This window comes from Phalacrocorax carbo, chromosome 1, assembly GCF_963921805.1.
Source record: "Phalacrocorax carbo chromosome 1, bPhaCar2.1, whole genome shotgun sequence".
Classification (NCBI taxonomy): Eukaryota; Metazoa; Chordata; class Aves; order Suliformes; family Phalacrocoracidae; genus Phalacrocorax; species Phalacrocorax carbo.
Genome location: NC_087513.1, coordinates 117,395,605 through 117,421,261, shown reverse-complemented (window position 1 = coordinate 117,421,261; position 25,657 = coordinate 117,395,605). Strand labels below are relative to the sequence as shown.

Sequence of the window (25,657 nt, the reverse complement as noted above, 5' to 3'; positions counted from 1 at the left end):
CCTTAAATTGGTTAGATTTTAGTAAGTTAGCTCAATATAAATGATCCTGTTTCAGTTCATAGTTGAAAACTTGTAGTTATACCTTGCAAGTATGGTGCCACTTTGATTGTAGCTAAGTTTGAGATCAGAACCAAGTGCATCTTTGCAGTAGGAATAAAAGGCTCTAATAACTTCAAGGAACAGATCCCCAACAACCTGCGGCCCTACAATTGAAGAAGAAAAGAATCCAGTAGTTGTAAAGTGATTGCTAGGCAGCTCAAACCTGTATAGACTTAAATTAGGGATAGCTAGACTAAAAAAAAGCACATGATCACCCAAGTAGGAAGTAAACGCTTACATGGCTCTTTAAAATGTCAGAATTTCCAGTTAAAATAAAACTAAATATGTAGTTAAATATTTGTTTGTTGGCTGTTTTTTTTTTGTTTCGTTGTGTTTTTTTTTTTTTTAAATAAATTCTAATTAAATACCACCTGCTGTTCATTCTAGGAACTTTTTAAAGTAACACTTGGAAAGTCATAGTACTGGTTCTACATTACACTTAAGTCACTTCCATAAGGCACCTACACTGCAAGCATTTATAAGTGGGCATAATCATAACCATAAACCTGCAGTTCACATGCCAGAAATAATCACCGTGTCTGTATCTATAAGGAAAACAAGCAGATTTCCCAATACACATTTAACATAGTAGTCTTGATTAAATTTTGAGGGAGAGAAGCTGGAAAAGGCAGCAAACTGAAAAGTTCAAATGCCTATATATATATATATATATATATAAAAGCAGATTTACAAACAGTTTTAAGAAGAAAGTATGTTAGGTGTGTGCTGACAATTACATCCAGTTTTCAAGGGTCAGCACTTCTCTGTTTTACCTGAAACTGTCTATAGAGGAGGTGAACAAATAAGTACAATACCCTAAACGTGGAACCATTAAAAAAAGTAGTGTATAAAGCATTCCAAAGACGTCTAAAAAGGAAAAAAAAATAGTTAAAGTGACTAAGAGCAGCAGAAAAGGTTAAAGATTCTTGTTATGTTTTAGTTTGCTATGTTTAAAAAAAAAAGTTGCATTGCTAAATCCGTTTCAAAAGGAAGTGAAAGTCATACTGGCTTAAGGCTTAAGAAGTTATATTTTGTGTGCTGACTGAAACAGAACAATTAAACTGAATAATGCAGTTCAGCTAAATAATCCTTACTGTGGTTCAGATTAACACTGACTGTCAGCCAAATAAAACATGCAATAGGGTAGTATCTGTCATCTACTTTCTAAATTAGATTAATCAAGAAACTTATAATGTAACAACTTCAGTCAACTGTCCCTTCTCCAGCATTTTTGCTAGGAAATAAGAATTCTTTATAAAAGAAGCTTTAATTGGGATAGATTTTTTAAAAAACAGAAAAACCAGCTAAAACCAGTGGAAGGAAACATCAGCACCACTGTCTTATAAACAGAATAACAACTGCTTCTACTAAGGTAGCATTAATTTGTTAGACAAGTAGTACTGAATCCTCATTTTTCCTGACAGTGCTTTGATAATTGTTTAATAGGAAATGTCCTTTAAAGGACTTTCCTGACCCATGAAAGATGATTAGCTTATCAGAATACAGAAGCCTGCAAAACCAACTGCCACTTGACTGTTTAGTCTCAGTACATGAGTTTTATTCTAAGTCTACAGGCTTGGTCAATGTTAACACCACGCCCCACCCCCAGGATAATACCTAGAACACCACTTTGGGATACAGTCAGTCATTAAGACTCTATTAGCTTCTAACAAATTCCAGTTAATCAGCCCGTAGGCTTCTCATACCCGTCAGATAACAGAATATAATTTCAAAGATTTATCTGAATGTGGTTCTTACATAATACTGCTAAATCCTAAAAATCTGTCAAGTTACTTTGGCTTAATTTTTTGATGCAGAAAGGAGAGCTTGCCCTTTAAAATAAGGGCTGGCAGAGCCTCAAGCTTCTGGTGCTGGGAACTTTATGTACACTACAGAATAGACATGTGATGGCAAAAAGGAAGAAACTCTTCACAGCTCAGTCATGAAGTGTCAATCTATAGCTCCTACAGCAGCGTCAGGCCAGCACAAGCTGGCAGCACCACTGACAGAGGCACCCCTACCTCCCACACCCAGAACAGGTTACTTCCAGCTGGAGCACCTGCAGGTAAGTGGTACTGCCCACCTTGGCAGCAGTACCACCATAGGCTAGCTGCCTCTGGGACTACAGTGTCTGGAAAAGCAACACAGTCACAGGAGTCTGGTGCAAGTGTATAGGAAGGCCTTCAAGCACATCCAAGCACTGAAAACAAACCCAGACAAGAGTAGTAACAGTGGTTTTCCACAAAGAAGCTGCTTTATAAGACAGATCAAAAAGAGGCCTGACAGTATTTTAGACAATGAATTGAGCAGAATACTGAGACTAGGGCAGAAGTGGTTCTTTTTAACTGGCCCCTCAGACTGCAGTTCTGGGTGTGGAAGAACTTTATGCTCACTAGGATGCTACAGAGTAGACAGCTCTGCAGAAGGGCCAGAGATAACCTGAAATGGGTACTTGCTCCACAGCACCATTCTGAACCAGGTCCAAGGCAAGCAAAACAGCACCCTGCACACTAATACACAATGCACACATATTCAGAATTAGGAAGAATTGTGCAGGGTGTTGTCTTGAGTCCTGCTGTCAAAGGCGATGAACATCAAGTTGCTACAGTTGTCAGCAGTCATAACAGAAGCGACAAGCAACATTACCTATTTCAGGTTTGTCAAGGAGACTGATTAGGATGCGGAAGGGTTTCAAATAAGCTTGATGCTGTTCCTCTGTATCAGACTCTGGGAATTTCTGATGTAAAATTTCAATCAAACTCTAGTAAAAAAAAAAACCAAAACCAACATCAAAATATTAACTGTAGAAGAGAGATTGCTGTTTTATTAACACCTGAAGTGTTTCTAAATTTTGTTTAGTACCGAATACAACGGAACTTCAATTTTCCATACAGGGTAGAAAAATCAATGACATACTCTCATCATCTGTACTCAAGAGCTGATCTTATTCAGAGAAGCATGTTTAACTACCCTTTGGTTTCATTAGATTCCATTTGTATTGTAAGCACATACAATATTGGGATAAATATAGCACAGCAGGCATTCAGATAGATGAAAATATAACCACCAAAAGGATGCTATCTTTAGGGACAGAAAGCAAAGGACAAATAAAGTGGTGCAGTAAACACTTCCAGACACAGTTTGTGCTACCATTTAAAAGGATCATAAATGCATCTGTATACAATGAACACCAACCTCAACCAAAAGATCTTTAGAATATTTTCCAAAGAAATAAATAGCATGGTCTTCAGAAGTTGAGTCTGGAGCAAAAGTACCACCTTTAATATCAGAGCCTACAAGATAAAGAGAGGCATCAGGAGTACAGAGAAACACTACAGTACGGAGCACTACACACACATCATTTATACAAATATTGACATTACACTGCATTTTTAACCTTTGTCATTCCAGTGATTTGAAACTAGCTCATGTACTGCCCAAGGACAGCCCGCATATCAGTTTGAGGCATCCAGATGTGCTGTACTGAACATAAATCAAAACCAAGGCCAGATCCGGACATGGGGTCAGCAAGGGCAGCCTTAATGCAACTACATGGCTGCAGCTGTTGTCCTATCACTTTTAGTCTCCTCTTACACTGTCAAAAGGAGGCAGATGGGGAGAAGCTATAGCTCTTTTATAGCCCCTCCTTGACAAGTAAACCTACATGGGAATTAGTAGACTATTACTCTCAGAAGAGCAAGGTTAAAATAGTGCCCCACTCCTTTCAGTACACTGAACCACTTCAGAATGAACGTGGATCAGACCAGAAATAACTCATCAGATACCCTGTGATTCAGGACAGTGAAATGAATTAATCTCTGAAGAGAAGACCTGTTTGCCAAATGAATACTTAATTAAACAGGTGCTTAATAAATGGCAACTAATCATCATTCATTACTGCTGAAAAGTGTATTGCATTTTTAACCACTGATTTTTTTTTCTTCTTAGACATTCAGAACATGAATATCACTATATGTTGTACAGTACCTAGCAACCATGCGTATAATCTTCTATTGAGTGACATGTCTCTCCTCAACAATGTCTGTGTAGCTGCTGACAGAATATAGACTAAATCAGACCTGCGCAATAGAATAGTGCTTTCACTGGAGTCCTAGAATGAAAAACAAAGATACTTCAGCTGTTTATGAACACTGAAACAAACCAAATTGATAATGAGGGGTTTTTTTAACTGATAATATGAATGTTTTGAAAAAACAGGGCAATCCATCACTAACAAAATATTTTGTATAGTAGAAATCTCAGGAAAGGGAATCTGACAATTGTGATCATTTTTGTATTTAAGGTATAGAGCTACAGTTAAGCTAAAAATACTAAGTACTTCATTATGTTATGCCTTAAGACTTAAAATTACTTGATACTTTCAAAATACTGACTATGCTACTAGGTAAGTTAGGAAATTATGTTTCAAGCAATATTTTCTTTCCTAGTCTTTAAGAGAAGTATCTTAGTTCAGTGCAAACAATTTCAAATACTGAAATCCTACTTGATAAAGGAGCTCAATATTTTTTCCGTATGCAGTTTCTCAGGCCTGAATACTTCAAGCACGTTCCAAATATCACGCAACATTCACTCTGAAAGCACATCTTCATTTGAAGCTGTAAGGAGTCTGAGAAGCAGCAGAGTCTCCTCTACTGTTAAAATTGACGGGGGAACACGAAACTGCAAAATCTGTTCATTGATTTTGAAGGTACAAAATTCAGACATTTGGCAATAACAGAGGTGGGAGCTGGACTGGTTTCACAGAAGACACCTTCCTGCACAAAGTGCGCATGCGACAATACCAAAATAGTCCTCTTACCAAAGCTGTATAAAATGGGAAGAAGAAAAGAATCACTTCTAGAGTGTTTCTTTGCACAAGGACATTTGAATCTAATACTGATACACCCAAAGACTTTATCTGTAAAAGGAAAAAAAGCACAATGGTGTTTTACATCATGATAACATTTAAACTACAATCACTGTTAATAGTCACAAGAAGGAAAGAAAGCAAATTTGGTTGCATGTGAACAATATCTTTTTAAATAAGAGGATAATTACTCAGCCATTTAACTCCTGCCCCCAAAATGAGTTTAAAAAAATGTTTTGTGGAATACTGTTAAAAGAATCGTTAATATTTGTGAAATACTCGGTTATGTAACAACACAGAATGTCACAGTGTGACATCACCAGCTATCAGACAGAATGTGAAGCCTCACAACATGCAGGTATGAGATTACTCCAACTAGCGTTACAGTTATTCCCTCATTCAAGTTTAACATAAATTACTACCTACTGAAAATTTCCTTTTCACTGTAAAAAGATATTAAATTTCAGAATTGTCTTCCAGGACAGCAAGCGCTTTAAGAAATCCATATTAAACATTGTATATACTGTATTATAGAAAAGCTGGTCTTCAACCTTAAATGCAAATTCACAACAAGGACAGAAAAGATGTCAGGTTTATCTTCTGCTTTGAAACAGAGTCAGTCTTCTAAGGCTGTATGCAGTACTGATTACCAAAAACTGCAGAAGCTTCAGAAGACTTGCATTCTGCAGGCTAACCGAAATCAGTATGCTGTATTTCAGGTAAGATGCTCCCATGAAGTAACTGTATTAAGCAATTCCATCAGCCTCTCTTTCTCTCTCTCCAAAATATTTTTAAGAGCATGTCATTCTAACAACACAGGAAAGGCACAATCTGCTAGTATGCAGGTGTTATGGTAGATAAGACCATTCTACCAGGAGGGTAATGAACTTACTGTGAGCTTATAATCAGTGCCGAGCATGTACTTCTGCTGTTTTCCAGACAGCTCTCTGTTAATATGACTGACAACAAAAAGAGAAGCAGGCAGCCTGACAGATGGGCTGACCAGGACACTTCCCCAGAGTGCTCCATAGAACGTTTCTTGGCCCATCAGTAAGGACAGCTTCACAAGAAGAGCATCTGTTCTGTACAGAAATATATTTGACATGAGAAAAATAGATTTTTGTTAGTTCAGTTTTATACCATAGGCAATTATGCACAGAATTAGTATTGTAGTTGACATTATTTATTTTCCTTATCTTTTTATTATCAGTATTGCCTTTTTCACATGATGGCCAGCATCTGATTGTACAAAAACGATCAAAAAACACTCGATCTTTTGTCACTGTGCACGCTCATTGAAACAAAGTTTCTGTGTGTAATTACTGGAGAAGCTTCTGAAGTTTTCGCAAACATTAAACTCTGACCAAATTACTACACTAGCTCTGACTGCAAAATATTTACAGCCAGAGGTGTGCAATGCTGAATTGGAAATAATTTAAGCTGATGATGGACTCTGAAATCCAATGTTATCAGTCTGAAAACTGGAAGATGTCCTACATATTTGTACTTATATATCAATGGGCTCAATTTGTAAGTCACTGAATGAAAAAACCAAGAGATAAAATGACACGCTGTCAGTTATTGCACTGATGTCAGTTATGCACGTCCATAACGTTAGTTATGGACGGGTTCGCTGAAGTTAATTTAAAGACAATCACACTGGAGGTCCTTGTGACTGAAGGCACATCCTCTGCTTTGGCAATGCTGTCAGTACTCTGGTATTTTACTATAACATAGGAATTAAAACCTCATGTGAGAAATGTAGAAGTGAGAAAAGAGGAAGAAGTCCAGCATAGAAGAGGGACAGGCCCCCCCCCCCCAATCTGATGTTCTTTCCTATTTTTTTATAAAGTAGCCCTCAAACCATTTTTTCTTTTCTGTTTTGTGTGTGTGCACACAGACTCATGCATATATGTGTGCTTAAGAAGGAAGTAATTTCTAGGGTGAAGCACAACCTGAGCTAGTACTTCTGCCACTTTCAGGAACAGCAGGGGATGTATTAGTGTTAGTCCTCAACACTGAAGATTCTGAAAATGTTCAGTGGAGAGTCTCTCATGAAGCTGAATTTAAAATTAATCTAACACATCCTCTGACAAGATACTTTGATCTAAATTTCTTGCACCAGAATCATTATGAGTAAACTAAAGAATTTCTCATGTAATTTTTATATTTCACAAAATAACATTAATTTAATTTTAGCATAAATCTCTCACAGTGAAATATACGGTCAGTTCCTGTCTGTGATCCTGTTTGTTCAAGGCAAAAAGGAAAACAATGCCATCAAGAATGGGGAAAAAAGGTATAAAACCAGAAGTCGGATCTTGGAAGTTACTCTCCAGTTCCCATTAACTCACTATTTAAAATTTAGTCAGTTTCAAAATAAGGTCAGTCTCCCTAAAGAGGCTTCAGATAGACAGGAGATTTATTTCCAAGGGATCCCCTTTCTCCCCCAAGTCCCCAGCAACTAGGGCCATAGGAAAGAGAAAACCATCACTTATAAGCCTGCCTGACAAAAAGCACAGACTGAAATTCATGTTTCTACAGCAGATGTATAAGAGGTATATAGTTGTCCATAGATCCAATGTTCTGCAATTGGCAACTGAATGCTACTCACCAAGTTGGGAACACATGCAATCTACCCTTAGCTAGCCCAGCAACTGAAATGTGCCTGCAATTTAATACTTGTTTTTAAAGAAAACGCATTAGATGTACCAGTATTTTGCTTATCAACTGCAATCTACAGAGCCTAGCACATGTCGCCTTTTTTTTTTTTTTTTTTTTTTTTTAAGTAAGTGTACACACAGCTATTTAGGATTCAGAAAGGGCAGAGAGAACAGCCAACACATCCAGACTGGTAACACAGAAGGAAGTACATTACCAGTGCAATGTTTACTGACTCTTTAAGCGAAGAAACATTTGGGTGAAACCTACAGTGGTTGAGTTCTTTTAAGATCTTACAAAATAGTCTGGTAACTGAAGTAAAACCACTACACAAATGGGTGCTGAGCTGCTTTTCTCATCACACTTCCTGATCCTGACTTTATCATACTGAATGCCATTGTCATTACTGCCAGGGGCACCCAAGAGTGAGAGAGAGAATTTTTTCCGCCACAGATTTTGTAAGTTGCTTCTTGCTTTTGTTTTCAGAACCTGAGGGCAAGTATCTGGTATAGAAAGACTGGAAAGAATTCAGCTGCTCTCTCGTGTTACAATATCTAAACAGAATTTGCTGTTAGAGCAGTCATTTGTGGAGTCAGGTTAATTATTTAGGAGTTCAGAGGAGCTTTACTATATAGTTTTCATTACTTTCTCTCAGCACACCTCTTTTTAACCCTCCTTTTCCTCTTCTCTCCTCTTCTCCTGAGACGAAAATAGAAGGGGAAAGGGGTTTTCTACTTTAGCACTATTTGTTGCATCTTTCAGGGGCTCACCATTCTTCCACTCTTTGAAGGTCTTTTACCAAGCCTTCTGTTTAGAGAGCTGATAAAAATTTCCTGAGAATTCCCTAGGAAAGCAAAATACTGTATATTGCTTTTAAATTAATATTAGTTCTTACCTGTCATAAATTTCTGATCCTTCTTCTAATCCAGGCAGCAATCCAATTAGAAAGGCTTGAAGACCAGGCAGGAGGGACTTTTGGAGAGGAAGAAAATATTTCTCATACAAACCAAGAAGAACAGGCCTCACTGACATTGCTGCATTTGCCAGCAGAGGAAACAAACCAGAGCTTTTTAAAAAGAAAAAATAGGAAAAAAGGTAAGAAAAAATACAGTAAATTAAAATAGACTGTGAAATGCATATGCTTTTAAAGAAAAGTTTACCTGTACAAGAATAAATCCTTGGCAAGCCATTTTGTCCCAATAATTTTAAAGATTATTTCATAGGTCTCTAGTGCCTTTAAATGTACTCCACTAGGTAGTGCTGGATGCAAACACTGAGATAATCTTTTACTGATGATCAGCCGTCTTGGTAATAGAGAATACTTCAGGTTACTCTGCAGAGCCTGTGGAAGAAAGAAGAGAATAAAGTGCTATAATGTAAAAGATTATGTATGGGATGACTGCATGCCAAAGGTTTCCTACTCACACATTGAGAAGAACTAAATGCCTTCAAGAGGTTTATCTCATAAATGCATTTTGTCACACTGAAACAGTAGAATTCTGCAAGTGAGTTTTAATATGGATTCAGTCATGAACTATCTAGAAGAGTCTGGTCTTTGCTTACTGGCTGGAAAAGGAAGTCACAGAGCACCCTTATCCTATCTCCCAGGGGATGTAGGGAAGTAGCAAGAAGAGCATCCGAGCTTTTAGGGACAGGGAATAAAGAAAGAATTAAATAACTATCTTTCCTCATAAATATTCATTTCACTTATAGCTGAAATATAAACAAAAACCCCTCCAACCAAAGCAGGCATGATTAAATGGGACAATAACATCTTAGGAGTTATTTGTAATTCTGTGTGGCTACATTCAGCAAGCTTTATTAACTATACCTGCTGTGTTGACATAAAAGGTCTTCAGAACAGGCAATAGTTAACTAAGTATTGCAGACAGGCCAGGTCTCTGGAAAAAATCGAACTGTAGCACCTTTCTTTGGAAAGGTTACTCTTTTCCTTGAACCATGAATGCCTTTCAGCATGTATGAAAGCAGAATGGAAGTATGTCTCTTCAATTCAGAGACAATTTAAAAAAAAAAGAAGTTGTAAGTAAATGGCACTTTAGCCTTTGATCACTGTCTGCTAATGCAAACAAATGTTTCACTGCAGATTGACATTTGGGCTGTTTTCAGGATTAGGCAAATTCTTGGCTCTCCCAAAGGTTAAGTCATGGTCTTATCCTACGTAATTGTTTTTAAAAAGGGTTTTGAAAATGCAGCAGACAACTGAACTAGCCCTTCCTTGCTCATTTCCAAGACAAGAACCAAAACAGTTCAGCAATGATCACGGCATTCACTTGAACGCTGAATACTCTCATCAGCAGTAAGAAGAAGAGATAAATCCAATCATCTTTCAAAGGTGTGTGCAACTTCTCTTTTGAGACTTTGCAGTTGGTGGGCTTGAGAAGCTAGAATCTGTGAGGCTACTATTGTGTTATTTCTCCCATTTGCTGCTCTGCCTAAACTGAGAGACCAGTTGTTAGTAAAGAAATTCTAGTAAATAAAATTTACTCAAGAAGAAAAAGGCTGAGTTTGTAACAAAAGTAAATAGAAATGTCACACCATTCTGAAATACATGCAGTACAGATGCCATTTAGAGTCAATTAATTTCCTTCCTTCCCTCCCCCACTATGAGCATGAGATCTGCACTTTAGCAGGTACTCAAAACCAGAACCCAAGAATACAGCAATATTTCACATATGAAACTAAAGCAGGTTATATTTGTGGAGTTATCTTTTATAATTGAGAGATTTACTCATATATTCCATGAGTGATATTATTTCAAGATTAAAGATTGAAAACTTTAATACTTGAAAGAACTTTGGAGACTGCTTGAAAGCTGGACTTTGAAACATTCTATTTATATTGGTTGGTATGTATTTGCCCACACCCTGTGTATATATAAAAGAAGGTAATTACAAAAAAAAACGTGCCAACGATATTCTCCTTCTCAATCCTAGGACTGAACAAATATCATCTTAATATTCTATCAGTTAAAATTTAGATATCAGCTAGGTAGAAATTAAAACATTCACTGTTTATTACATGGAGAATCTCACCCATTACAGAAATAATGCTACCTCATTAAAAACGGCTTGTTTGGTTTATTTCACTTCCTAAGGATGTGAAGTAAATCTCTACCAGCAAATAAGAACTCTCATTCCCTGAACACCCAAACATTTACTTAGAAGAGGAAAAAATACTCCAGGTATATTAAGAGTTAAAGAGTAGATATTCAGGGATAACTCAGTCTTAAGTATTTCTCCTGGATAACTCTGAAACCTTCCTATGTCCAAATTCCAGCAGGTGAGACTAACTTAGAAGACTCATTCACGTACATGTGCCAACTGTACTGCTTCATCTGAAGAATCAGAAGACATCTCTGTACAGGAAGCAAGATTTAAAGCCGTTTATTGTGATCCTCATACATAAGCTGAGGAAAGCTTCTGCCCATCACATTAGAATGATTCTGAGATGAAAATCCCTTCTCAAAAGTACATTATCTTTTTTTTTCTGACTTGGGTTGAAGAAATACACAGCTGGACATGAACTACAATTCTTCTCAAGAGTGGGTGTTCCTGGTTAACAGTTGTCTCTGATCTTCCAGCAGATGCAAGGGATTTTAAACCTGCACGCCGCAATATATTAGAAGACTGTGGTCGCACCAAGAGCCATTCCAGCAGAAAGGTGGGCTGGCTGCTATTTTGCTGAAAGGTTCAGATTCTTAACAACTTCCCCAGAATTGTAGGGCTCAAAGAATTTTAAAAAGGTTGAAGACATTAATTAGCGGACGGATCTAAAACTGTTAATTGAAATAAGAGTGACATGATAATATACATATTTCCAAATGCTAATCAGTCTCTGTGAGCCAACAGGCAAATCTCAGAAGCTTGATTTTGAAATATCCTGAGCTCCCAAAACTGAAAAAAAAGAATCAGTTGTCTGTGTGACCTAGGACTGCTGAAATGCCATTATAATTTCAGCAGTTACAGGTACTTAAATGTTGTGGTAGCAAGCCTGGTATCATTGGCACTGTATGCAGATGAATATTCTGTCCCAAACCATTGCTTCTACATTCAGAATCCAGCACTAATGACTGCAGATGGACAACTCTGCTCACAGGTTTCCACATCTATTATTCACCCATTCTTTTGTTTCTTGTCTTAATTTGACTGTCTTTATTTACATATGGGCTAAAGCCCACCTGTGATCTACTTTTCTCCTTTTCTCCAGCTGCTTTCCACATGACCAGTTATGGTGGCAGAAGTGTTAAATGTCACCAGAACCGCACATAAGGGTTGACTTGAGAAGCCTGAACTGCCAGCAAGCGCTCCACGCTTAATATATCATCCCAGGGTTTGTTTTTCACAGATCAGTGAGCAATCAACAATCCCAGAAAACCAGGAAGTATTTGACCTACCACTGGCTTTTAAAATAAAGCTTTAAGCAGTAAGTCAGGAAAAAAATGAGACATGCAAAGTAATGACTGTTGTCCATGTGTATGTCCAGTTTTCAACTTTCTACAGGTTCTTTTTCTTTATGACTGATTAGAGAATATATTATACAAACTAAACATTTTCTAATGGATAAGCATACTTGGAATTTCTTTGAATGTGTGCTATAAAGGGTAGAAAGGGAAGGCTATCTATTCTTTGCAGCAGGATATGCATGTGCCTAAAGCAAAATAAACACAGACACAGGTACACAGAGGAATATTCGCATTTCCACAGTTACTGGTTTAAGTAATTCTGCACTGCTTTATAGCGCTGCTAGAGACAAGTTAGATCAACTTGCCTAGACATAAAGAACCCAAGGAAATCAAGTAAATATTTTTATTTATATATAATTACAGAAAAAGGCAGCATGTACATCAATTTGTAAGATTATCTTCAACTAGGAGATACTATAGTTCTTGTTTTAGACAACAGTGGTTGGGAGAAGAGGGGGAGAAGGAGAGCCTGTGATTATATTTTCCACTGATTCATCTTCCAATTAAGCAAAAAAAATTCTAAACAGAGCTCCAGCTTCCATAAAAATAGCAGCAGGAAGTTCAAAGATGGTTGTGAGGAAACTGTAAACTAGGAGCTAGAGTTATATTAAAAAAAGGGAAAAAAAAGAAAGCGTGTATAAAATATACCTAGTCCTGCACATTGCATTTGTGCAATGGGTGTGGTGAAGCTCCATAAAGCAACTAGGAGGCAAAGCCTCCCTTTTTTCAAAGATACAAGGCTTGCCTTCAACAGCAGGCAAGTGGTGTTTGTATTCGTAATTTGGCCAACAGTTGTTACAAAGCCGTGGCAGTCAGAGTTCTCATATGAAGTAACTGGTGGAATTAATGGCTATGCTCATTAAAGCTGTATTTCAGAAGAATCCTTCTCTCCCCTCAAGAACAGACGTATTATAACATCACATGTACTACTGAAACAAACAATAGTTGTGCAGCTGCAATGATTTTTGTGCTTTCCCCTTCCCCTCCAAATAGATCAAGTCTGAAATCATATTCACCTTGAAGTTTTTGAACCAAGAAAGCTTTTGTATTGTAGAAACAAAAAGTAACATACTGTCTACCAAAAGTCTGACTAAAAAAATTACTTTGAAATTGCAGACTAAAGACTAAAATTTAGTATTGTTAGAATTTATAATCTGTGCATTTACACACTTATGTCCAAGGATAAAAAGCAGTTTGAAAGTGCTCCTTTAAGGCAAATATTATTACCATTACTGAGCAAGTCAACCATGCTGCAAACATAAAATAAATCCCTCTAGAACAACTGATTTTTCACATTATAATATTTTGTTTTCATGGTGAACAATAACCATAAATGAACATCTTGCTCAGAAAAGGGACACTGGCGTGCCAGTCAGGCTCAGAGGCAACAGTCACTAATGAAGCCTACGTACAAGTTCCATACCACTGATATCCAAAACCTGTTAAAAAATTGTTGAACTATGTATTTCTGCCAATATGCATGGCAAAATCCATCCATTATCCTTGTCAAACAGATGCAGGTTGGTTTTTTTGGAAGGTTGGTTGGCTTTTTTATTTAGGTTTTTTGTTGTTGCTGGTTTTTAATATATATAGATTAAATGAACTTGCCAAAAACCCAGTGAGATTTTGTGCTCTCTGTGAATCAGTAAATTTCAGAGCCTTTTCTGAAAACCTCCTATCATAGTTTCCTTACAAAAGCAGGCTGTGGAATCCAATATTTACTACTGTTCCATTCTTCATTTTGCAAACTGTGTCACTTATCTACTATTTGCCTGCACCCAGAGTTAAAATTTCTGGAAAAAATATGCCTATAATCTGGATTAAAAACCCTAATGCAAACTATGCACTTGGATTTTCCTAACTTCATAACATTTTTAGCCTCTTAATTGCCTGAAGTTCCCCCTACATGAATACTTTTATACATATTTTATATTATATACATATCTGCTTACAGTCTGAATAGACAGGGACATGCATTTTGGATATGAAAGCAAAGTTTAAAATACTTATTTCATGGATAAACCCACATATGCTGAACCACCACCTATTTGTCGTTTAAAAAGACAACATCCCTCCCCCCAGCATTTTTTTCTGTCAAAGTGATTTCTCAGAGTTGTACCCTTTTACAACATTGGAACAAGCTGGCAAAATCTGCAACAGCACAATCACATTTAGCACTAAGACAATTGAGAAGGATTACCGTATTCTGGATGCAACAATCTGTACTGAGCATCTGAAAACCCTAGTCACAAAATTGTGCTTTCCAAACAGTGAACATACGCAGATTTGCAAAAAAAAATAAAAACATGTTTCAAAGCTGATCCAAGAACAGTACTGACAGGAGAAAAATCCTATTTCTTGAAGCATGGAGCAGCCTAGGCTGCAGCTACTAAATGACTGCTTTATAGTAACTAGAGCTTGAACAGAAGCAAAGCACAGAGCAAGAGGTATTTACAAGTGGAATATGACAAAGTTTCAGGGCAAAGCTGAAGACCCTTTTAAAAACATTAACATACATATTTACTGCCTGTTTAATCCACCTGTTTGCACCTGTCCATTTATATTCTTCTATAAGCATTTATAAACACCAATTTCTACTGTTTCTCCTGCACCATGATGATGCAGAATACCCACACTATACAAACTAAAACCCCAAAAATCTTTCCCTTACAAGCCTGGGGTGTAGCATAAGTTGTAGCAAAGGTGTAGCAAATTCTGCCAACTCTCCATCCTTCACCCATGCTCACACTTGGTATCTGCAGTTCTGTTCAGAAGACTGTTGGGGAGATTGATCTTACCTAATCTTAGGAGCCTAAGACAGCTAGAAAACATGGGCAAAACTGCAGTAACTCACCTCAGGCTCCCTACAAAACCAATGAGGAACAAATGCAATTTTGGGGCAGGGTTCATCTGGCCTACTTTAAGCAGCAAGAGATGAGTCACAGCACAATAATTAAAAACCAACCAACCCCAAACAAAACAAAACACAAAAACAACCAACCAAAAAAAAACCCCTTACTCCTCTCCCTGTTTTAAAGTGATTCAAGACAAAGCTGTCCCCACTGAAGTCATGTGAAGGCTCATTTTCCCCAAGTGACAAAAAATAATCTTTCTAGATCTACAAACCAACCCAACTGGCTGACCATTCAGATTAAAGTCAACCAGTTGCTCTGTTGCTTGCCTGGTTCTGCATGTCACTGTGAAACATCAGTTAGAACCATAGAAGCAACAGAGAAATTGAAAAAACACCTTCAGTTTAACCTTGGTAGCTAAGTAGTAAAAGAAAGCAGTAGCAGAGATGTCTCTCTCCACCAGGAGTAACAGCAACAAGAGCTCCAAGACCACTTGTTTCAGCCAAGGCCAAAGGGATCTGGATCAGCTCCCTCCATCCTTTTTCCCCTCATCTTTAAGTAGCAAAAGCCTGTGCTGCTTCCTCCAGACCTTGTACTGAAAGGCTAATGGCACTGGGCTTCTATAGAAGTGCGTGTGCATGTGCATGTGTATAACTAGTGGGACTCAATAGTGCAAAGTATTGTCAAACCCTGCCTACAGGAGACAAAGCCTCAGAAAATATTACACCTATATAAGCAAAACCACCCACAATTAAAGTCAACAATACAGAGATCGTTAAGAAACGTGTGCATAAGAGAGATCTTCCATGCTACTACAGAAGCATGAAAAGTACTTCCAAAACTCCCCGACTTACTCATCCCCTTTCTCAGCATTTTCATATTTGCTTAACAGGCATCACTGCAAACCAGTTACTGGCCCACAGGTTCCTGACTATGACCATTTTATCATTGACACACTGTTGATCTCCTCCCTCCTACCCATCCTCTCCCTGCTCATTCATTCACCCTCAGAACTGACTGTACAAGAAAATAGGCTCTTACGTTAGAAACACCTTCCCCTCCCCCCAGCACTAACAGAACTCAACAACAATATTTATGTTTTAGGATGTAAGAGACCAAGTAATTATAGGGGTTAAGAGAATAGCTATTGACATTTTATTTCACAATCTTTATTTTGGAAGCACATTCCCCTGACATATCATCCTTATTTTCAGATGACACAAGCAGATGAACACTGGGGATGATTTGCTCTGCCAATTCTTAAGCTCCTAAAAAGATTAAGTCCACAGAATACAACAGCAGGTGGACCGATGGAACAGCTAAAAGCTTTTTTGCTTTGTTTCTACTATGCTGCTATATGTTTTGGCAATTCTGTACCTGAATATTTCAGACAGGTGTTAATCAGTTCAGGATGTTCATCTAGGTCAAGATAAAAGATCAAAGCCTACCTCTTGCCACAGGTAAGAAATCTCCCACTCTAATTATTTCTTATTTTCCCTTTTGAGAAAAGCATTCTGAAGGCCTCTAGCTCTCCTTATTGACTCAACAGGAATCATGGTCAAACAGTGATGGCAGAAATGTGTAACTCCTTTTGCCAGAGCAATATTCAGCTTCTCTCCTCTGAAGAGGAAAGAACATGGCTGTCCTTAAAAAAAAAACCACCTCAATTTGGCAAGTATTGTCCCAGTTTTGAAGAAGGGTAAGAAGGAAGACCCTGATCATTACAGGCCTGTCAGTCTCACTTCAGCACTGGTAAAATTATGGAGGATATTCTGGGAGTTATTGAGAAAACACTTAAGAGACAACATAGTCATTGGTCACAGCCAGCACGGATTCACAAGGGGAAAGTCCCGCTTAACTGACTTAATTTCCTTTTATGACACCCATCTAGTTGACCAAGGGAAGCCAGTAGACGTGTGTTTTTCAGATTTAGCAAAGCTCTTGTTTGCTTTAGCATCCTTCTGGATAAACTGTCCAGCACACAGCTAGACAAGTCCATATTACGTTGGCTGAGTGACTGGCTGATGGGTCTGGCTCAAAGGGTTATAGTAAATGGGGTTACATTGGGCTGGCGGCCAGTGACTAGTGGGGTTCCCCAGGGCTCAACTGCAGGCTGGTGCTCTTTAATGTTTTTATAAATAATCTGGATGAAGGAATCGAGTGCACATTAAGTAAGCTTGCCAATGATACTAAATGAGGAGGAGCTGTGGGCTAAGGTAGCGAGGTCTTACAGTGAGAGGTCTTAGTTTTAGGTAGTCCCTCGAGCAGCAGGGAGTTGGACTCCGTGATCGTCATGGGTCCCTTCCAACTTGAGATATTCTATGATTCTATAATTCTATGGATTCTCCTCCCCTTTGAAAACTCTGCAGAATTAAGATTTAGCAATGACAGCAAAGTCATGTGATGCAGAATTCATAAGGAAACATCTGTTGTTACTCGATAGATGCAGGAGTTGCCTCCTCACATCCCCCATTATCCTCAATGACTGTAACTACTCTTGCCCCGTGTACACTCAGGAAAAGCTTTATGTTAAAAGCGACCAAGTGCGACACAAACAATGTACAACTTGTTTCTGGGGCAGGAGGAGAGGACAATTCCTAGTTTTTTTTCCTGTAAAAGTCTTTTTCTTTCTTCCTATATTCAGTTATATTTTTCATGGTCATACAAAAGTCACCACCAGCAGCAAATGGATTATTTCCCCAAATACAAAGGAAGGGCATGGTCAAGTAAACATGGTCTTTAAATATAAACTTTAACTCAGAATATGTACTAAAACTTGTGACCTCCTGTTCCATATAAAGACTTCTTTAGCTTAGTTTTTAGCTAGAGTCTAAAAAGACTTAAAGAAAGCTTAAGTAACTTTAGACAGCTACAGTTACTGACTTAAGTTACTCAGTATTGAGCGAGTAACTAGCATCCGAAGGGTTTCTTTGATGCAAAAACTAAATTAACTTAGCTGTATAAAGAAAACAAATACCATTTGAAGGAAACCTCTGTTGGTTTTACCAGAATTTCTCACATTTATATAAAATATACTGACTTAGCTCTTTAAATACCTTTCCTTTATGAAATAATATTTTTCTTGAGTGAATTTTCAATTTTGCTAAGTTCCATGAATTACAGAAAAGTTAATAACAATACAAAGATAATAAACTAATGAAAAAATATTCCTGTGACACTGTACCTTATTGAGTTTGCCAAGGGAAGATATAAGATCCGCCCATTCACTTGATGATTCAAAGTTTCGCAAAGCTTTCTCAATCGCTGAAGAATAATTTCTGTATCTGTAGTCACCAAGTAACTCCTGCTCTTCTGGATCCATCTTTGGTTCTCATAGTAAGGTGAAATTTCCTGGTAAACTAAGACATGTACACAGTTACAAAAAGGTAACCTGCATTTAAGTCCTGGCAAACATGAAGTAATGTAAGCTAACAATAAATATGCAGAAGCACTGATGGATCACAATAAACAGGTCATCTGATCAAGTTTCAACACAAAGTTAAAAATAATTTAACAGGCATGACTCCCCACTGCCCGTTTTTGGAAGTTTTGCAGTCACATTTTCCTATTTATAAAACATGTTTTTTTCCCTCCATCCACATGGATCTCTCACACAATAACAAAGGAAAGGAATATAAAATCTCACTACAAACAGGCAAAGCACTGACATGGAGTCAGGAAGAAGTGAATAGTTTTAATAACTCATCATGTCTGCAGTGTTTTGAAAGGTTACTTGTCACAGTGGAATGTGAAACACTTCATATCAAAATACAGCTTTCCAGAGGAATCCTGTTAAAGGGCCTCTCAGCCCACAGCAGAAGTAGCTCTCAGAACTCTGCATCTCAACTTGTCAGCAGCAGATGCTGAAGTACAAGATTAAGGTGTTGTGCCAAAGCATCAGGCATGCATTCTAACCTTCCTTTATTTCACCAAAAAGTATCCCTATATTTTTATGGAGGAGAAATAAGTTACCCAGACCTGATTTTCTCATACTCTGCAATGCTTTTGATTTAGAAAACCAAAACACACATGTTTTAGAACAAAGGGTAACAAGCATGGTTGGATTCTATGTACTGAAAAATCACACCTTCGTTCCTACGCTAGCTATGACACTGGGTCTCCTGTTAGCTAATATAAAAAAATATTCTTCTAGAGAGATGCTTAGCCTAGGAATGCCAGGTTTAGGTCAATCTGTGCTACATCACTGATACAGAACAGAAAGCACAGTCCTATAACAAAACATTATAGTGTTTCTGAAAGGCATCTACATTCAGTTTCCTACTGTTAGGACACAAAAATAAATCAAAGTAGCCCTCTATATTCTTTTAAGGCAGGTAATCTCTCACATCATAAAAAAAATTTTAAAATCAACAATTGTATATTGTCCATTAACTTTAACAAACAAAAATAACTATATCAGTATAAGATTTTTGGTAGCAAACTCTCAGAAACAGAAAAATGCTGGATGCACCCAAAAAGAGAAAGGATTTTAAAGGCAGGTTCAAGCCATCTTTGCACTCCCCCAATAGTAGGATTCAGCTATTGACAATACAACCACTCTATGTCATCCAACCTACATCCACCTCCATAAAAAAAAAATAAAAGTATTATGACACTGTTATCAGTGCCATGGTTGGTTGGTTTGGTTGGTTTTGTCTGTTTGTTTTGCTACAGTAAAGGTTTAATTTTCTGTTTTCACCAGGATGTATGCAGTGCTTCTCACAGCAGAGAGAGTAAAAAAACCCCAGTGCCTTGCAGGGTATAACATTTATCTGGGACACAGCTATCCTTGCTCCAAAAACAGTCAACCCTCCATTAAAACCTAACAAAGTGGCAAACTTGCAATATACGGTCAGCAAAAATTATGAGTAATCTGAGCCGCTGGCAGGGCAAGAAATTGAACCCTATTTCCCTCATCTCATGTAAGTACCTTAATCATTGGACTGCTGGGTTGTATTCATGCTCCTTAGAAAAAAGCATGAGCTAGTAAGTATTCTAGCAGCTCTCTGCCCAGTCAAGAGTGGTGCCACTTCCATAAATAAGACATTTGTCTAGATAATTTAGAATCAGCTAGCCATTTTTGCTGACAGAACACATGAAAAGTCTTAATTTGTAAATGCAATACACCTGCATAAATCCACTTAGAGCACAGGAATCAATCAAATTATCAATAGCACTTAAAGGGGTTCTAAATATTATATGAAAATCATGCCCTTAAAGCATCCTCATAGCATTAGACCCTAGCCTATTTAAGTAAAATCTAGTTAGACTCTGAGGGTAAAACAGAACGTACCTACTCAAGAAAAAAAAACAACAAACAAACCACAACTAATAAAAATTCACTAGGGATAAAATTGTCTTTTTCAGTTCTTAAGACGCTGTCTTTGGACTTTGCTGTGAAAAGACAGGTGAATAGTGTATTCCCACCCAGTGAAGCAGTGATGGACTTAATGATGCACTGTGCATCGATGCTGACGTACCTATGTTGCTACATGTCGGCAAGGTTTGAACAAATCCAATAATCTAAAAATGGCCACTAGATCCTACTTGTGCTTATATACAAAGGCAGAAGGATTCAAAAAAACCCCACCAAACCAAACCAAAAGCCACTCGCCAGTGACCTTCAGGCACGTCTTCCAAATCCCGGATCACGAACTTCCTCAGTAAATGCAGACGTTAACAGTCACCCATCCACTCCCAGCATCGCCTCAAGCAAGACAGGTTAACGAGGCGGGCGCTCAGCCCCCGATCCCGAGGGATCCCCGATCCCCGATCCCCACAGCCCGGCGACCCTACGGGGGTCACCCAGCCCCGCCCCGGGGGGGCCGCGGCTCGGACCGTGGCCCCCCTCGGGGTCCGCCCTGCGGGGACGGGACGGGGGTGTCCCCCGCCAAGGACACCCTCTCCGCGCGGGTCACCCCCAGTGCGGGCGCGTATCCCCTCCGCCCCTCCCCGAACGCACCGAGCCCGGCGGCGGCGGCGCCCCCTCCCCGCCGCCCCCGTACCTGCGAAGGGCCCCGCAGACGTCCCGGGCCACCGGCCGCGTCGGCGTCGCGACGTGTCCCAGCCGGGCGCGGGGCGGGGGGCGGCGCCCCGCAGTCTCTATGGCAACAGGAGGGAGCGGAAAAAAAAAACCCCAACCCAACCCCAGCCGCTCCGCCCGGGCCGCGCCGCAGCCGGGGCGGTACCACCGCATACAGGGAGGGGGAGGGGCAAGCCGGTACACCGGTGCAGGAAGACTCCGGGTGTCCCCGCCCAGCGGCGGTCGCGTTGCTCTTTACCCGCCGCCAAGCCGCGAGGGGGGGCTGACAGTGTCGGTGGGCGCCACAGCCCGGAACGGGTCATCCGCGACCACCCCCTCCCCCCGCCCGCGAAGAAATGGTACACACCCGCGGCCGGGCCCGGGCGCCGAGCGCCTCCTGGCGGCGTGGGCCGGGAACAGGGCCGGGCGGTTCCGCGCTTCCCCGCCCCCCTACACACACGCCCCGCGAACCCCGCGGGGGATCCCCGCGGCCGCCCGGCTGCAGGAGAAGCGTCGGGGCGGCGCCCCGCCGGCGGGTCACGCCCGGGCCGCTGCCTCTGCTTGGTGCATCAGCCTCGGCCCGTCTGGAAACAAGGCGGCGGCTGGGCGGAGCCGCAACCTCGCGTGTCCCCTCCCCACGCTAGGGCCTCGCACCGCCCGCCGCAAGTATGCGCGTCCCTGCGCGGAGCCAGGCGAAGTTAGCTGCAGCATCTCCATTGCACTGAAGCCAGTAAAGGCACGTTTGACAGCTTTGCTTCTGTTCCGGCTGGTTTCAGGCATGAAGCGATTTTGACAAATTTTGTAGGTGCGGCTTCCACGGGGATTCAGTTGTTATATTTATAAAAGGCTCAAGTCCAATATGAGAAGCCCTCTGTTCTTTACAAAAAGTAAATACATGATCTTGCCAGACAAGGATTTATATACTGTAGAAACATTTAACCTCAGCTGGTTTATTTTTTTTTTCTACATGCAGACAGAACATAATCCTGGTAGTTCAAAGTAGCTGAAAAAGTCAAGGAAAAATGACCTGTTCTGTTATAGATTAAAGAATAGAAACCATGGCTTTTAAGGTTATGATGGATATTGTTTCAGCAGTGATCTCCAGTAAGTTTTACACTTATTTTCTTGAAACCACCTGCCTTTCCCCTTCCTAGCTAGATTTTAGTGATACAATTTCACATGTTGTTCTTCAGGCAACTAAAAGCTACGGTTACTGGCAGCTAATGAGGCTGCTTTATTCCCCTGCTGGAAGGGTGGACGCAAGTTGGGAAGGCAGGAGCGCTTCCACTTGTGCTTTCCCTCCCCTGTTGTGCACGTCTCCAAAAGCCGGACCGGGTACCAAAAAGCACTGCTGGCCCAGCTTCAGCACATGCTATCTCACTATAAAATTTTAGCAGTTGTTCACAAGCTTTCATATGGCCCACGCAGAACAGCTATTGCACACTCCATCCGTTTGGGAAGCCAGCGTCTGCCGGCCGCGGCGGAGGTCGGCGTGGGCGCCTCAAAGGCTGGGTAACCTCAAAGAAACGTGTAACACATGTGGGAAATCTGTGTGACAAAATATTAAAACGTTTTCCAGTGGTTTACAGCTTTATTATAGATCCCTCATCATTTTCAAAGACAAATCTTCAGAAGTGGGGTGGTATTAGAGCACACAGTCAATCAGGTTCTAAATTCAGATGGGGTTCCCTCCTAATGCGACAAACTGATTTGATCATTTGAATATCACATTTTTCCTTCGGTGTACACGCAGCAGATATACTCAGTACCATGGGCATCAACATTGCTTATCTTTCTAAACTGCAATGCCATCAATTTATGTTTTCATTTCTAAATTTTAGGGTTTTGTAACTTTCAAGGCAGCGTTGCTTAGTTCTTGGAAATGAAGGTCACTGCTTCTGAATATCTGCCCGACAGAGCAAGGAACTTGTATCTTTGATTATGTCCTTAACTCATGACATTCATGTCCTAAAACATAACATGTTACTTAGGATATTTTAAAATTAGTTTCTGAGGGTTTGCTATCTCTTTAGACGTTCTTTTTCTCGCCAGTTTGTGTTCTTTAACTGCACCAGTTGTACGTGGCTGCCTAACTATACTCATTTTGTTCCCATTTCCACCTAACTTTTGAATCCATTTGCCATTTCTACCACAAGACAGAGGTTGTCTAGAATGTCAAAGAACCAGGAGGTCAGGTGGAGAAGAGAGATCCTCCTGGGGTCCTGCTGAGGGAATGGCCGCAGTATCAGGTCAGCTGCTGTCAGGCACCCAAGTGTCTCCTAATGTCCTGGTTCAGCTACCAGTTACTGGGAAGAAAATTAGCTCTATCCCAGCCCAAACGAGGACACCTGACGGAGAGGCCACGGAAGCACTCAGCCTGCTGAGAAGCTTTGATCAGAACATGCACCAAAACCAACCAACCTCCAGACTAATCCACTTCCTCTGCTCTTGTGCTTACAAATCTGCTGGTTGGTAAATCATCTGAAAAATAACTCTGAATGCTGTTTTTTGTATCAGAGGTTATGCTAACTCAAAGCATGACTATCATACCAACTATTCAAGACTTCTTTTCAGGAAAGGCTATAAATCAGTTTGTTTTATATGCACCATGGCAGTACTGCCCATGCTAAATCCTGGCCCTTGGAATGGGATCAAGTAGTAGATTTACTGATGTAATCAATTCTGGAGACAGCCAGGCTGCATTTCAATCTAATGAACGTTCACATTAACTTCCACCTCACGTTGACATAAATCTGTTCAGTTTGTACTGGAAAAGTACAACCTACTCCAATTGTATATCACTTGCCAGATTCTTTTTTGTTGAGTTTTTTTAGAAATATCCCTCGCAATTTAAAATACGAAATTTCTGCTAGGAAATGATACAGTATTTCTGTTATTTACTGAGGGAAGTTTAACAAGTTGCTTGCTTTCAGGATTTTATCTCCCTAGCAGAGTCTAAAACAATACATTCACAAATAAACCACCACTGGAGCCACTACTGTCAGATGTCCTCTGAATACTGTATAACTCCAATCAAACAAAACAGAGAATGCCCATCAGATCAGGGTGTTCAAGTATGTGGGGATGTACCTGAGGAGAGACAGGGTAGGATTTTAAGAGCGCCGAGTAACCACAACTCTAGATCAGTGAGCAGGGTGCAAAGACAAGACCACAATCCAAACTAGGAAGCGTGAAGTTGGGTATTGTTCATTCAGATAGAAGTGCTATGAACAGCTAACCTTGTGAAGAGATCTACAGACGATGAAAACTGGCCTCCAAGACCAGAACTTTGTCCAGCTGACAGTTTCCTTTATCGTCAGCTCCAAAATGAATTATTTGCAGAGCAAACACAAAAACTGAAGAATTTCCACTGTAAAACATCGTTATTGTTCCTTTTCTTTTTTCACTATCTGAGATTAAAAAGCAAAAAACTTTCCTATACTAATAGAGACTGGAGTTTGAATTCTATTCTACATTTAAGTGTTTTAAGTAATACTGGGTGGCATATATAATCTAAATTTTCTTGGCAGATTTTTAGGATGAGAGGAACGCCACAGCAAAGTCAGGATGTGTTGGGTTATACTACTGTAAGAGATGGGTTCAATTAAAATTACCTATGGACATGAATGAATTCTCAAGAGTTCTTGTCATCTTCATTATTTATATAGGAAAACACTTAAATGGAAAATTTAAGGAAACAACATGTTAAGCTAGGTATATTCTCATCAACTTTTTAGGTAAATTGACCTTAAACTCTCTAGGCATGTCTACGGTCAGTTTTGAAAACCAAATGCACTGCACTACACAGCACGGGGACCGTAATGGATATAAAAGCATGGGCCACGCTACAGTCATCAGCGTTGCAGAGGATCCAGGCAGAAATGACCTGGTTGTAATCCCCTTTAGATTCAAAAAGGTTTAGATCAGACCAGCCTCCTTACTGACTGCCCCCACACCTTCAGATCACTGGCTTTCCAAAGCAAAGCTCTGCTGAACAGCTGTCCTACTACAGCCTTTGAAAATGATGGCTTCGTTGTTAACCAGCCCACTGGGATGTCTGTAGCTTCTCCTTCAGAATGTCCCAGAGGCCTCACACACTATTTATATCCAGCCGATGCGGCAGCAGGTTCAGCTTCCGCTCCCAAAGTTTTGCCGCTGCTGCCTGACTGCATCCTGCACGAGCTACGGCCTCCCCAAGAAACTGCCTCCACTGAGCTCTCACAATTGTAAATCCAATTCCTTTATTGTCTCGTGTCACCACAGCTACTGTGTTGCCAGGCATTTTCTTTGGCTAATAAATTCTGAAGTAAAAATGGTAGTGACATGCCGTAAAAACAGTAAATCACGCATACAAGTTTTATACCGTACAACATATTATTATTTCATCCCCTTCCTAACCCTTAAACTTTACACAATAACCACTCAGCAAGCATGCCAGAATCTGAAAGCAACAAAATACTTAAGACACAACAGACATGGGAGAGAAGCAGTGAGGCAGCTCAAGAAGGAAAAAAAAAAAAAAAAAAAAAAGACGTTTTTTGTTGAACAATGCAAGCCCTGTCCAAAGACCCAGCCTGCCATGCGCGCTGTACAGCCTGTCCTCTGATCCTGCTCTCAGCAAAGAGCCCTGCCCAGCAGCCTGCCCCGCGCAGCCCCAGCTCTCCTCCCAGGCC

At 39.9% G+C, this 25,657-nt stretch overlaps 2 protein-coding genes across 4 annotated transcripts in view; one reads left to right on the top strand and one right to left on the bottom strand.

The window, feature by feature from the left end:
• DOP1B (DOP1 leucine zipper like protein B) overlaps positions 1–21,615 on the bottom strand; it is a 54,315-nt gene extending 32,700 nt beyond the window's left edge. For 2 of the 3 annotated variants that reach the window (XM_064471367.1, XM_064471376.1), the window contains exons 1-10: positions 20,968–21,615; positions 18,147–18,321; positions 8,788–8,969; positions 8,523–8,693; positions 5,859–6,048; positions 4,919–5,017; positions 4,087–4,210; positions 3,295–3,392; positions 2,746–2,860; positions 83–203 (exon numbers count right to left, since the gene is read on the bottom strand). In XM_064471367.1, coding sequence (XP_064327437.1) covers positions 83–203; positions 2,746–2,860; positions 3,295–3,392; positions 4,087–4,210; positions 4,919–5,017; positions 5,859–6,048; positions 8,523–8,693; positions 8,788–8,969; positions 18,147–18,284 — 1,238 coding nt within the window. In that variant the 5' untranslated portion in view covers positions 18,285–18,321; positions 20,968–21,615. Of the gene's footprint in view, positions 1–82; positions 204–2,745; positions 2,861–3,294; positions 3,393–4,086; positions 4,211–4,918; positions 5,018–5,858; positions 6,049–8,522; positions 8,694–8,787; positions 8,970–18,146; positions 18,322–20,967 lie in introns of those variants that run through there. The other variant, XM_064471385.1, reaches the window with a different exon arrangement.
• SETD4 (SET domain containing 4) overlaps positions 17,113–25,657 on the top strand; it is a 29,738-nt gene continuing 21,193 nt past the window's right edge. The window contains exon 1 of the mRNA XM_064471424.1: positions 17,113–17,122. The gene's annotated coding sequence lies outside the window, so the exon portion shown is untranslated. The remainder of the gene's footprint in view (positions 17,123–25,657) is intronic.